Genomic DNA, 12,950 nt, shown 5'->3' on the forward strand with positions numbered 1-12,950 from the left:
CTCTATATTTTCTTTAACTAGGCCATTTATACTGATCCTTTGCACTGGTGTGAATTATTATTTTTCTTTTTGTGTCACACTCGGCCATACACAGGGGTTACTCCTGGCTCTGCACTCAGGAATTACTCCTGGCAGTGCTCAGGGGACCATATGGGTTGCTAGGAATTGAACCCGGGTCCACCATGTACAAGGCAGACACCCTACCCGCTGTGCTATGTCCAGCCCCCTGGTGTTAGTTTTTAATAATGTAAATTATGTAGCACAGACTATCCTTACAAGGAAAACTTTCCATATATTCTTGTATTATTTTTATACATAAACTCTTAAAGTAGAATTTCTGGTAATGCCTATGTCAACAGTTTTGATTCATTTTTTTCTCTAGAAAAATTTATAATCTTGCCGGTAGTATTTGATACCTATTTTTTGTTACTTTGGGAGGGCACTCCCAGAAGTGCTCAGGTTTACTTCTGACTCTGTGCTCAGGATCCACTCCGGGCAGGCTTGGGGGACCATATGCGGTACAGAGATTGAACCCAGATGGTCTGCACAAATGGTAAATGCCCTAACATGCTGTACTATCCCTCTGACCCCATTGCCACCTATTTTTGATTGTAATGTTAAATGTGGAGTTCACTCTTGGAGAATCCTGTAAATAGAATGGTTAGCAAATATTAAGGTATTGTGTGTTTTCAGAACATTTAGCTTAGAACCTTAAACTGATTGCTTTTTAAGACCTTATTTTATTTCTACGTCTCCATATTTTGAGCGATAGCACAGCAGTAGGGCATTTGCCTTGCACGCAGCCATCCTGGCCAGCCGAGTTCAATTCCTGTGCCCCTCTCGGAGGCCCGGCAAGCTGCCGAGAGTATCGAGCCCGCGTGGCAAAGCCTGGCAAGCTACCCGTGACATATTCAATATGCCAAACACAGTAACAACAAGTCTCATGATGGAGATGTTACTGGGCCCGCTCAAGCAAATCCATGAACAACTGGAGGACAGTTTGTTTGTTTGTGTATGTACTAACTCAACTAGAGTAAAATTCAGCTATCAAGTAACAGTAGAAAAAAAAATCTAGAGCAAAAAGAAAAGTAAAATCACCTAAAACCTTTCCAAGATTTGTTTATTGACATTAAAAAATAAAAAGAACTTTACTTATTTATTCTTCATTTTGAGACTTGTTGGAACCAAATCCTGTTTTCTCCTCTAAATTTAAGAGAAAAAAAATAAGCTCATGAAGAACTTAGCCCTAAAAATCTAAAAATCTAAAAGTAGTAGGGAAATATTTGAAATCCCAAGAGTACATGTTTGAAAACTTTAATCCTAAAAGTATCAGGAGAAATGTTTATCTAAACAAATACATTTTTCAATTTAAGAATTTCTATGCCTCAGTCTTCTCTGGCCCTTGCTAATTGCCTCCTGTGAAGCCATAAGAAGCTTTCTAAGTGAATGATTATATTGTTAAGTATCAGTAGCACTTTATATTTTAAAATAGTACCAAATTTAGTAAGATATGATATGATTTATTTTCAGTTTCAGTAAAAAATTGCCAAAAAATTTTATTGTGCATTTCTTATGTAAATTAATCAATAACTTACTGTATTATAAATGAATTGACTAAAATAAAGGTAAATAAAAATGTAGATGCACAAATCTGTTAAATATCTAACAAATCAGATTTTAACCATCGTTCTCATTTCTGTTGTCAGTGGAGCTGAGAGACTTACTTTTTGCTTTATGTTTAGGTTAGACCACTCAGCTACAACTCAGATTAATTTTCACACTATTTTTGTTTTGTTTTGTTTTGTTGGGAGAAATGCCAAGAGCTGCTTTTCTGAAAAAAGCAAAACAAGAACAACAAGAAAACCTTTCTCATACTTGTCTGTTATGATTGGAATAAAGAAGTAATAAGTGAAAACAACTTATTCATTCTTACCTTTTGAGACTAGTTTAAAAATATAGCCGTATAGATTTGGAGGTATATTTTTAAATGTAGGCTGATCCAGTTGCACAGAGACTGGTCTGTAGAAAAAAAAATAAAAGATAAAAGAAAGAGTGAGTTTGCTGACCACATACCTCTACTTTGTTAAAAACCAATTCAACCAGTGATGCTCTGGGAGGCTTTAAGGCAGTCCGCTGAAATGTTTGTTCTTCCAAAGACTCTCTGTTCATGTAAAAGTGTTCTATAAAATACAATTTTAGAGTAGAGTGTTTAGTAAAAACAACCATTTATACCCCACCTGGGTTCTTATCTTCTGCTCTAGAACCAACTTGTATTTATTTTTTGCTTTTTGGGTCACACCTGGCAATGCACAGGGTTTACTCCTGGCTCTGCACTCAGGAATTACTCCTGGTGGTGCTCAGGGGACCACATGAGATGCTGCGAATCGAACCAGGGCTGACCGTGTGCGAGGCAAATGCCCTATCTGCTGTACTATCGCTCCAGTCCCTAGAACCAACTTTTGCTTCCTATATAGTCTCAGACATTCAGACACCTATTCCTGAAGCATCTAGTCTGTACTCAGAAACTGATGATGGCTAAAAGGATCAATTAGCTTTTTCAGGAATGAAAAGTAAGCCTTTGAATGCTGCTAAGCAATGATTAACTTTAAAAATACTAGCAGTTCTGGGGAGACCCCTTTCCTTTCTGAAAGACTACTGTAGGCTGGCCGGCAGAATTCCTAGGAATGTTGGTTTCCAGTAATTCAGGCACTGTCTTGGATATAACCATCACTCAAGGGTCTCTGCCTTTTTTAGATTGGAAAATGACTATTTTCCTTCTGTATACATTTCAGTTCTTCCTACAAGTGTTTTCAAAGATCTATATGCCTGGTCTAGCTACTATCTAAGCTGCTAGTCCTTGTCTTATTTTAGTCCGTTATAAAATGGGTCAACAGATCATATTTATTGGGTACTTTACAAAATTGATTGAACTGTGTCATATAAAGTGCTGATTGTATCTGCTACAAATGTTTACTTTCTTGAAAAGTTTCAGCCTTAAGTGTGTTCTTATATAGTTTGTCAAACTCTTATAAAAACAAATGGACAAAAATACTTCTACTAGTAGTTCTTCTGAAATTGTAACTATATAAAATGATGACATTAAAACCCATGACCTTTGTTGTTTGCTCTGATATTTGAGTATCGGGTATTTGGGATCCTGTTTAATTTTCAGAAGTGGACATTTATCTGAGATACACAGGTGCTGTTTAGGGCCCCAGGTGGGGAAGAAAATCCAAGTGTCAGAGATTTCATCAAATACTTTGGTTATTGACTTGAATTGGTTTGCTTATTAGCAACTCTAAGGATAGATTCTTCTTCCCCCACCAATGTCAAAGCTTAGGGAAATGTTAACAAAACTGCTGTCAGGGAGAAATTCCATAGGGCGGAATCTCTGTGGTCTGTAGATAGGGAACATTATGGGCACTCCACAGATGTTAATAAATACCTCTTTCTATTGTTGAGACAAAATAGGGTTGATTCCGGTGTGAATTGTAATGGTTCCTTAAAGGACTTTGCACCTAAAAAAAAAAAAAGAAAAAAAAAGGTGTGCTTAAAGGAAAAGTAAATCTGTGTATTAAGCAAGGAGGTAACATTATCCTATGATATTATTTTACAATTTTAAGGATTGGCAGATCCCTAAAGTTGTCAGTTCCCTGTACTCATGTCATATGTTTTTTTGGCATCCTTGTGGTACATTGCTGTGGACAGATAAGGTTTCAATAGATTCCTGATCAAAACCAAACTTCTAGAAACGGCAGGAACAGTGTGGAGGGGGGGGGGTCAAAGGAAGGCTGCAGGGAAGGAAGAGAAGCCTTGGAGGTGAGGGAGAATGTAGACACAGAGAGTCTAGCTGGGGAAGCAGAAAAGATCGAACTTTGTAAGCAAAGTGACAATTTACATCTTTCTGGGGCAAGAGAAAAAAGTAAAACTGGACAGAAGAGTTTTTAATCTGAAGAACTAGTCAATCAAGTTAGAATATTTGTAAAATATTGTTTTCATTTTTAAGCCCCCAAAGACATATTGTCTAATATGTCCCAATAATTTATTTAAAATGTTTATTTGTATACTGATATAAATTGGAGGGAAAAATAATATGATGTAGTTTATAAATCATGTCAATATTTTGATTACAAATTAACCCTCTTTGTGATGTTGTAAGAAAAAAATAAAATAGCACCTCTGATTTTGGTGCATGTGCTGATTTAATTAAGACAAAGTTGATTATGTGACAAAAAGATAAGGAAATACAATGTGAACATGTTAAAACATCAAAAACAATGTAACTAAATATTTCAGTATGAATATTTTAATATAGTTGAATAAATATATATTTATAAAAGCTGGCTAGCATTTAATGAACACTACTGAAAGTACCCGGGAATAGCAAGACTCAGAGATCACCTAATAATAATTAATAAATGTCAACTCCTTTTGGTCAAGTGACCAATATTATTTCACAGTTGACTATGTGGAGGATAGAGCCAAAGACCTTTGCCCTGAATTTTAATAATTTACTGTAGTTTTACATTAAATCAGAATATAATTGGGAAGAGAATTAGTGTTTCTTTGTGGGAGTACAGAGTAATGCCCACTAATTGCAGGTATAAAAGCCTTTCCGAGGTTGTATTTTCCTGTTCTTTCTTGATTTAGAAAATAAAATAAAACTACAGTAATTTTCTGCTATTTGTGCAAGGGAAAAGGGTACCAGTTAAATGTATTCAGCTAACCTAAAATGTCAACGCTTATGGTCATCTTTTTTCATCTGGTAATGACAAGCGTCAGTTTTATTAATTTAATCACATTATTCAGGAATTTACTAGCAACTTGTTGCAGAGATCAGAACAGACAAATCTATAATCTATGAAGGCTAAAAAAAAAGAAACCTGTTATTTTCCTTTTTTTCCCTTTCTCTTTAGTATCTGAACAACTCTATGTTTAAAATATATGTTAGAGCAAATCATCTCATGTTCCATTTTAATGAGATGGACAATAGAGCAAACATGAAATTGAACTTTAATAGAATGGGAGTTTAAATTCATTGTGTTTTAAGCATTTTATATATATACATATTTTTTTTCCCTCATCCCTTGGGGATTGTTTTTATGCTAGGCTCAGTTCCAGAAAAGGAACTGAGCTAATTTTCAAAGTATACTGGGCTGAAAATCTTATAAAAACATATTCTCAAACGCACATACACGTGTCCATCTCCCTGAAACTTGGAAGGGTTAATCCCGACCACTGCTCTGTTTTGGGAAGTGCTCTTCGTTGGTAACTTGTACCTTGAGTTTGTTGTGTATTGAATCTGTAGTGTCATCATAAAACAGTTGCACCTGTATTAGCTCTCATTGTTTCAGGATAGAAGCTGAAAAAAAAAATTAGGAAACTCACATAATGCACATTTCTACTGAGAGCTTCCTCAGTATTTTTCCTTCACCACACGGACATTCTTGATCTCAGACGCAAACTGCACAACCCGGGCCACGAGGCTTGGAATCCAGTGTTTATACAAAAAGCCACCCCAAGGCAGTTACAGAGGAAACGTATGGAAAAAAAAAAATGCTGTGGGGAAATGGAGCTGACCCGGGCATATCAGCAGTCACTGTTCTTACTAACACTTGTTTTCTGGAAGCCTGTGAGGAAAATGGAAATAATTAGAAGAAACCTGAAAGGAGGGTATTTTTTCTTGCTTGTTCTCCTTATATGGAGCAAAGCAAACCGCAGTAACACTTGGTCTTCCCTGCTGCCACGGGGACAGCTGATTTCTGGGTGGAGGAGTTTGTTTATACCTTAACACGTCCAGGCAGTTGTGTTGATTAAACAAACAAAAAAGCCAGGGGGGAAAAAAAGGCAAGACAAATCCTTCTTCTCTGTGGTCCAACACTCCCCCAGTCGAAAATATCTCATAAAAATGCATCATGTGATAAGCTCTTGTTTTAGTCCCAAACCCAGCTAGAGTCTACTTGGAGATCTTAAAATTCCAGCTCTGAGGGAGAGCACGCTGGAGCTCCGAATAGAGCGACTCTGTCATGAAAACAGGGAGCTTTGCCCCTTGCTAGTTTGGGAAGGAAAATAAATTAAAAAAAGATTGCCGGGGATTTTAGTTATTATATGGCAGGGCTCCGTTTAGAGTCTGTGGCATTCAAAGCTGGCTTTAGTCTCAGCGTGATGCTGAAAGCTCCCAAAGTCCAAGTGTTTCCTTTCTTTCTTCTTTTCGGTTTTTTTTTTTTTTGAGCGTTACTTCACTGAGGCAGAGGGCTGCCTTTGAGTGACGTCAGGAGTTTGAGCAGCTAGCTGCACAGGAGAAGGGAGGCTGGGTGAGTGACAGCCCAGCCTACTTTTTAATAGCTTTGTCATGTGACTGGAGACTGTAGTAAGACAGGTGCCTTCAGTTCACTCTCAGTAAGGGGCTGGTTGCCTGCATGAGTGTGTGCTCTGTGTCACTGTGGATAGAGTTGAAAAAGCTTTGACTGGCGTCATTCAGGAGCTGGATGGCGTGGGACATGTGCAGCCAGGACTGTGTATGGAGTGACATCGAGGTGAGCTGGGACTGGGCTGGGCTCTGCAGCCAGAAGTGACGCTTCCCTCCTCGCGATGCAATAATTCCTGTAAGAGGGGGAAGGGCTTGGGCGAGGAAACGAGGCAGAAAAGTAGCCCGCAGGAGCTTTTTGGAAGGGAATCTCAGTCTTATCTTAACTCCATAAGTTTGCTATTTTAAGGTGGCTCCGAGATGCCTTGAGCAAATCAAAGCTTAGCTGCTGTCATCAGTATCTGTTGCAGTTGGAAAGTCTTTCCATGTGCCTTTGGCTCTGTTTCTACTCATATGCAATATTTATGCTCTAAGATATTGATATGAATCAGAAGCTGAAGTCTTTCCAGTGGTGTTTTGTGGCCTGGTTGGAAAAATGCCATTTCTATTTATAATAAGATGAAGATAAAAATATTAAAATGGATGTGCTCAAATATAGTCAGGTTTGACTGGAGTCTGGATTTTTTCCCCCTTCTTTCTTGCTCTCTCTGTTCATCAGACAGAGAACTTACAAAATCCAAAATAACCCTGCTGGGTTCTTTGAGATGGCTTTTCCCACAGAATGCAGAACAAGGAAGCTGATTCTTTTCAAACTCCTCTCGGTTGCTGAAAGATTTGGGCAGTGAAATATAAAAATGACGCCTTCTAGGGCAAGATTTTTTCTTAGCGTCGCTAGCAGGGAAACCAATGGTTAACTCTGCCTGTACCACGGAGAGCTGCCTGAAGTCGGGGAGAGAGAGAGAATAGAGTTTATGCAGGACCGTGTGGAGCTGCTTGTGTAAAAATAGACGGCAATACATCAATTCCACAGTCTCTGCTGGCTACAATTCATACAGGGGGGAAAAGCAAGCTGTTTCCTCGTAATCTCAGGAGTCTAGAGTGACTGGCGGGGTGGGCTGAGAGGGGGCGAGACCGAGGGCCTTGGCATGTTTGAATTCAGCACAATGGAATGTTCTCTGAAAGTTTGGGCAACTTGGGAAAGCAGCAAAACTTTCTGTGGACTCTGGTGAGATGGACCCGAATTGAATTGCACAGAGGAGCTGAACTGCTTACAATGAATCTGGCAAATGGACTGTGAGCGCTTCCTCTTGGTGGCTGGGGGCACGTAGGGTAAGAGGGAGGATCAAGTGCCACACGTGATTTGATTGAATAAGATGTCCATGCGGTGCGGCGATACACATCTAAAGTGAAAATAATTTGGCCGTGGCCGTCTGCGAATGCATTTTTCCTATCTAGCGAGGCGTGCCTTGGCGTCTTAACTCTTTGCTGGGTTTGCAAATGTTCCCTCCCTGGTGCCTTCTCTTGCTTTGCAACTCCTATTTGCAGATCAGAATGGTTCTTATCTCCTGGTGATTTCTCCTTAGGGCGAAATAGATATGGACAATGCATCTAGCCTGTGGCTATTATGAGTCAGGGTTCCAAGTGGCTTCAAAGTCCTCCTTTTCTTCTTAGAGGAGGAACTGGAGTAGCTTGTGGCCGTTTGTCTGGCTGGCGGAGTGGGTCTCAGCTGCGGTAGTTTCGTTTTTCCATCATGTATTATTCCTGATGCTATTAGAAGTTGATGGAGGAGCTCTATCGGAGGGAAATAGGAACGACATTTTTGCTTAATTGTTGGAATTCCTGCAGAAGTGTTAGAACCATGAAGAACAGTAGCCCTTGTCTCTGTTTTTTTTGGGGGGGGGGTGCGGGTGGGGGGGTTGTTTTGTTTTTCTCCTCAAGAAGGTGAAGTCTCAGCCTAATTGTCTAGCAGTGGATTGAGTTGGAGATGACCTGAGATTGGCCACTTGCTTCCCACTGGCTCTGTGGGCGGCAGGCTGCTAGGAGCCTGCGTTCCTCTGGGGATCACCTCTGCTGGTCTTAAATATTCCAAGCAGCAGGTAACTCAGGCAACTTTCCTTTTTGAATTGTTGATGTTTGCTGTCGTCCTAAAATGTATTTCACATAATGATGGAACAGCACATTCGTTAAGAAAGGCCTCTCTCACCAAAGCTATGAGATTCCTCAATACTGCACGGTTTAAGGAAGGTGATGTACAGTCGTGTTACTAAGACCAGTAGAGACGATTCATATCGCATGCATGCTACTAAGACGGCCACTCTCGGCCGTCTCCCATCCTGCTACCCCAGTTTTGCCTATTTTTTTTAAGAAGTCCAATTTTTTTTATTATTTATAATTAATGTGGCCAAGTCCACTCTTTCTTCTCTCTCTTTAAAATTTACCATCAACGGCACAAAAACCTCCAAAAGGTTAATGGAGAATTATACTTAATTATAATGATTCATTATCATCAGTGCAGTTAAGCTAATTTATTGTCTGTTCCTTAACTAAGAGAAAAGTCTGTTGGGGTGAAAGAACGTACAATAATTAGCCTTTTGTGTTTAGTGACTGCTTTATCCTCTTAAATCTTGTTATAAAATTAAGGCTACAGTTGTGAAATAGCTGTCATAGTTGCAAAGAGGCTATAGAATGTGTCTCTGTAATTGCAATAAAGTACACCTGTTACTGATATATAGGGAAGCAGTAAATATCAGAATGTCAGATGAGGACAGTTACAGGACTCGGACTGTTAAGTTTGGCATCATCCATTGGCCAAATATAAGTTAATAACAGGAACATTTGCTCCTACTAATGTGTTTTAGATTATCAGGATAATTCCAGGTTCAGAAGCACTGATTTTATTAGCAGCCGACATTGGCAAGAACATGTGCACATTTTTCAATCCTAAAACAATGAGAGAGAAGAAAGGAAAAGGAAGCTAAAAGGAACTGCAGCCTCCTGAAGTACACACCTACAAAACTCACAACCCAGAGTTAGTCTTTTCAGTGGTGTTCAGAAGTTCCTTCCAGATGCAGACTTCTGAAAGGCTGAATGGTTTTGATTGAACCAGGCCTGGAGAGGGCAGAGAAGGGGAGGAAGACAGTAAGAACTTGTGGACCAATCAGCAAACGCACTTCAGCGTTCAAAAACACAGTTTCTAAAAATCCTGCTCTTTATAGCAGAAACTGCAGTCAGATCTAGAGAGCCCGTGTTTTCTAATGTGTTCTTACAGTGTGTTACTGTTTTTTTGTGCTCCCTTTTTTTAAATGAAGACCGACTCTCAGCCCACAGTGAAATCATAAAATCCTAAGGGATCACATTGCACCATTGCAAAAACCTCCCCTTGGCTTTGATTTTCTGTGGCGTTGTGGAAGAGTAAGCACCATACAGCCTTTACGGAGTGGGCTAATTCAGACTCTGGAAGTTGACCCCAATCACAAAATGTAAACATTGTACAGGAACATCTCTTCTGCCCAATCTCCACTTCCTTATAAACCCAGTCAAGTCTATCCATCTGTAACTTTGGGCTAACTCTGATCATAAAAAAGAGAAAGACCAATAAAATGATAAGTAAAGGTCATTGCAGAAGATACCCCCCTCCTATTTTTTTTTTGCGCATGCTCACTGTATGCAGCTGGGGTTCCCTCTGGTGCTTGGTGGTCTTGGAGTAGAATTGCATTGATTTCCAGGCTCCTCCCAAGCGCCCCTTACCAACTGCTGACTCCATTACCCAGTACCTACTTCTCAGTGTGGTGCTTCTGAGCACACTGCTGCATATGACCCATGTAATGTCACCTGCCAGGAATGACAGGGGTGCTGGAAGAAACAAATCTGCATAAAACTTATTTTATTCAAAATTTAAAATGTCAAGCAGAATCTTCAGCTTCATGCCCCGCTGCTGCCCGGCTGTGAAGCTCTCAAGAGCCTCCAGCCTGACCTTGGAGGGTCAGGTCATGAGGGTGCCACTTTGCAGAATGTGTCTTCTGATCTGTGTGGCTACAGCTTGCAGGTGGATTAAAATCCTGATGTCTTTGTAAGCCCCAGACCCCTGCAGAGGAAGTTTCTGCAAGACTCTTCCCAGGGGCAGTGAGAAACCAAGTCAGGTAGCCAATCAGAACTCAGCAGCTCCCTCTTTGATAGTAAAGGTTGACTTTCCATAAGAAGCTAGTGTGGGGCAGTCTGGGGACCACGTTCACCAGGCAAGGAGATGAAAACCTGCATATTTAAAATAGCCTATGTGACAAGCAGCCCAGACACAGAAGACAAGATATTAAACTTCTCTTGAGAGTAAAATCATTTTAAAACCCCAAAGAAAAATAGGCTCTTTGAATTCAGGTTTAGAGGGAAAAAAATAATGAAAAAAAAAAAGTAAAATTGTGGTGTGCCAGAGTTTTTTTATATTTAGACACTGGGTAATCTAAATAGCACACACACTCTCTCTCACTCACTCACACACAGCACACATACCTTGCACATTAATCCATGGTAAATGGTAGAAAGATCATCTAGAAAAATAGGATTTTTGTCTTTCATCTCAAGGAACTCACTTTTAACCTGTTGTGGATAAAGTTCAGAAACTAATGAAAAGCCAAGTAGGAGTAAATGATTTAAATAACAATTCAAGAGATTGCATCATTAGTTGCTAAATGAATTATATGGATTATTATGTTTTAATGAAGCATAAAGAGAAAAAGTTTTCCTAGTAGAGTTCCTCTGTTCTATTTTTTATTTGGCCATTGCTCATTTTGTCTCCATTATGTGTGAGGGCAATTCCAATGTAAAATCAAACTTGTGGATGTCCCTGGAAAGGGTTATACCCAGGGTAGAGTGAAGTTTTGCATATAGTAATCTAATAAAATAGTTTGAAATTTGGTAAGAGCTAACTCTCAAAGAGATCAAAACAAATCCAATTGACTTCTAACTTGAAACTGAGAGACATTCTGGGGAAAGCATGTCACTGATGATTTGGGGGGTAGAATTTTGGATGAAATGGATCAGGCAATGTATCCTATTTGGAGCAAATGAGTAAAAGAATTTAGGATTTTTTTTCCTGGTGATAAAGCCCTAGAAACAAGCTGTGGTGGTGTCGTTGAATTAGCCAGGCTTAATTCCTATCACATGCTATTGCAGTTTAATAAATTCCTGCAGTTAATGAAAGCTTTCCCCCCTGCCTCCTGCAGTGTGCTGCTCTGGTTGGTGAAGACCAGCCTCTTTGCCCAGATCTTCCTGAACTTGACCTCTCTGAACTAGACGTGAACGACTTGGATACAGACAGCTTTCTGGGTGGACTCAAGTGGTGCAGTGACCAATCAGAAATAATATCCAATCAGTACAACAATGAGCCTTCAAACATATTTGAGGTAAGATAATTTCGTGGTGAAAATTAATTTCTCATTGAGCTGGCTTGAAACACACACTGACATGATTATTGATTTGAAACATAACAGGGACAAGGTCTAACTTTCCTTTTATCAAAATATTTAAATATATGTAGCTACTTTCTATCTTATAAAATTATTTTTGGAAAACAAATAGATTTTTTGGTGGAAAAATTGGAAACCTGGATTTGTTTTGCTGTTGTTGTTAGAACTAACGGGCTTAGGACAAATCACAGAGTACATTGAATTGTGTTGAAATACTACAGGACTGTGAAAGAATTAGTGGCAAGGAAAAACAAAAGTATAAACCTATTTATTTATGTTTACTTTCCATAGAAAATGGTGCTTAACATAAATTTAGATAAAATGTAAAACAATACATTTTTCAACCAAGGGATCAGTTATCTACATTATTTGATTTACAGTGTTAAGAAGTTTTATGTTTGATAACTTCTGATTGTGAGTGGAAACTTCTAAACTCAACTCTAATATTTACTTGTTAGTTAGTCAAAATTAATCAACTTTTCAGTACTGAGAAAATTATCTCCCAAACTTTCGACTCTTAGAAGTCTGCCCTATAACAAGTCAGAATGTTAATCAGCTACCATTAAAGTGTTACTTTTGAGAAAAGAAGTTCTTTCTTCTCAGATCAGTACTCATTTACTTGAAAATAAATGATTTCTTATAGGAACTGGCATTAAGTGAGGACTCTGGCATGTGAAGTGAATTAAGATGGCCAAATTAACTAGTTTTCAAAATCACAGCCATCAGCACCCTCATCATGGAACAGAGTCTAGCTGCTGTGTGCCTATGTACCGGGCATTATACAAGTGCTTGCTATATATATTTTATCCACCAGCAAAGACATTTCTGATACTTCAGTGTTGTGCACTCAAGTCATTAAGAAAGTCAATTTTACAATATTTATTGAGTTTTTCTAGCACCCAGCACATAAAAGGCGCTGAATAAATGTTTATTGAGTCATTAAGAAAACTAATTTTACAATACTTACCGAATTTTTCCAGTACCAAGTGCACAGAAGGTGTTGAATAAATGTTAGTTGGATAATGATTAAATGACGGCTCAAGTAATGTTTAGACCAATAATCATAACATGGCCAACATTTTGGGACATGTGTGCCTTAAATGTGTCATGTCATGTATTCCTCTAAATGGTCTACACTTTAGGGACTATTGTTATTATTCCCATTTTACATAGATGGATACTGA

The 12,950-nt window shown here is 38.9% G+C and overlaps 1 protein-coding gene and 1 long non-coding RNA gene across 6 annotated transcripts in view; one reads left to right on the forward strand and one right to left on the reverse strand.

Moving 5' to 3' along the window:
- PPARGC1A (PPARG coactivator 1 alpha) overlaps nucleotides 1–12,950 on the forward strand; it is a 705,257-nt gene that overhangs the window by 593,046 nt on the left and 99,261 nt on the right. For 3 of the 5 annotated variants that reach the window (XM_056125625.1, XM_056125626.1, XM_056125623.1), the window contains exon 3: nucleotides 11,524–11,703. The exons of 1 other annotated variant lie outside the window; for it this stretch is intronic. In XM_056125625.1, the coding sequence (XP_055981600.1) occupies nucleotides 11,524–11,703 (180 nt within the window). Of the gene's footprint in view, nucleotides 1–6,400; nucleotides 6,537–11,523; nucleotides 11,704–12,950 lie in introns of those variants that run through there. One more of the 5 variants, XM_056125624.1, reaches the window with a different exon arrangement.
- On the reverse strand, nucleotides 1,956–5,470 carry LOC130034025 (uncharacterized). Its single transcript, XR_008794032.1, has 3 exons — nucleotides 5,389–5,470; nucleotides 3,446–3,518; nucleotides 1,956–2,019 (listed from the first exon to the last, which is right to left on the reverse strand). It is a non-coding gene; the product is annotated as an uncharacterized LOC130034025 (long non-coding RNA).

The sequence above is a fragment of the Sorex fumeus genome, unplaced genomic scaffold, assembly GCF_029834395.1.
Source record: "Sorex fumeus unplaced genomic scaffold, SorFum_2.1 ptg000055l, whole genome shotgun sequence".
Lineage (NCBI taxonomy): Eukaryota > Metazoa > Chordata > Mammalia > Eulipotyphla > Soricidae > Sorex > Sorex fumeus.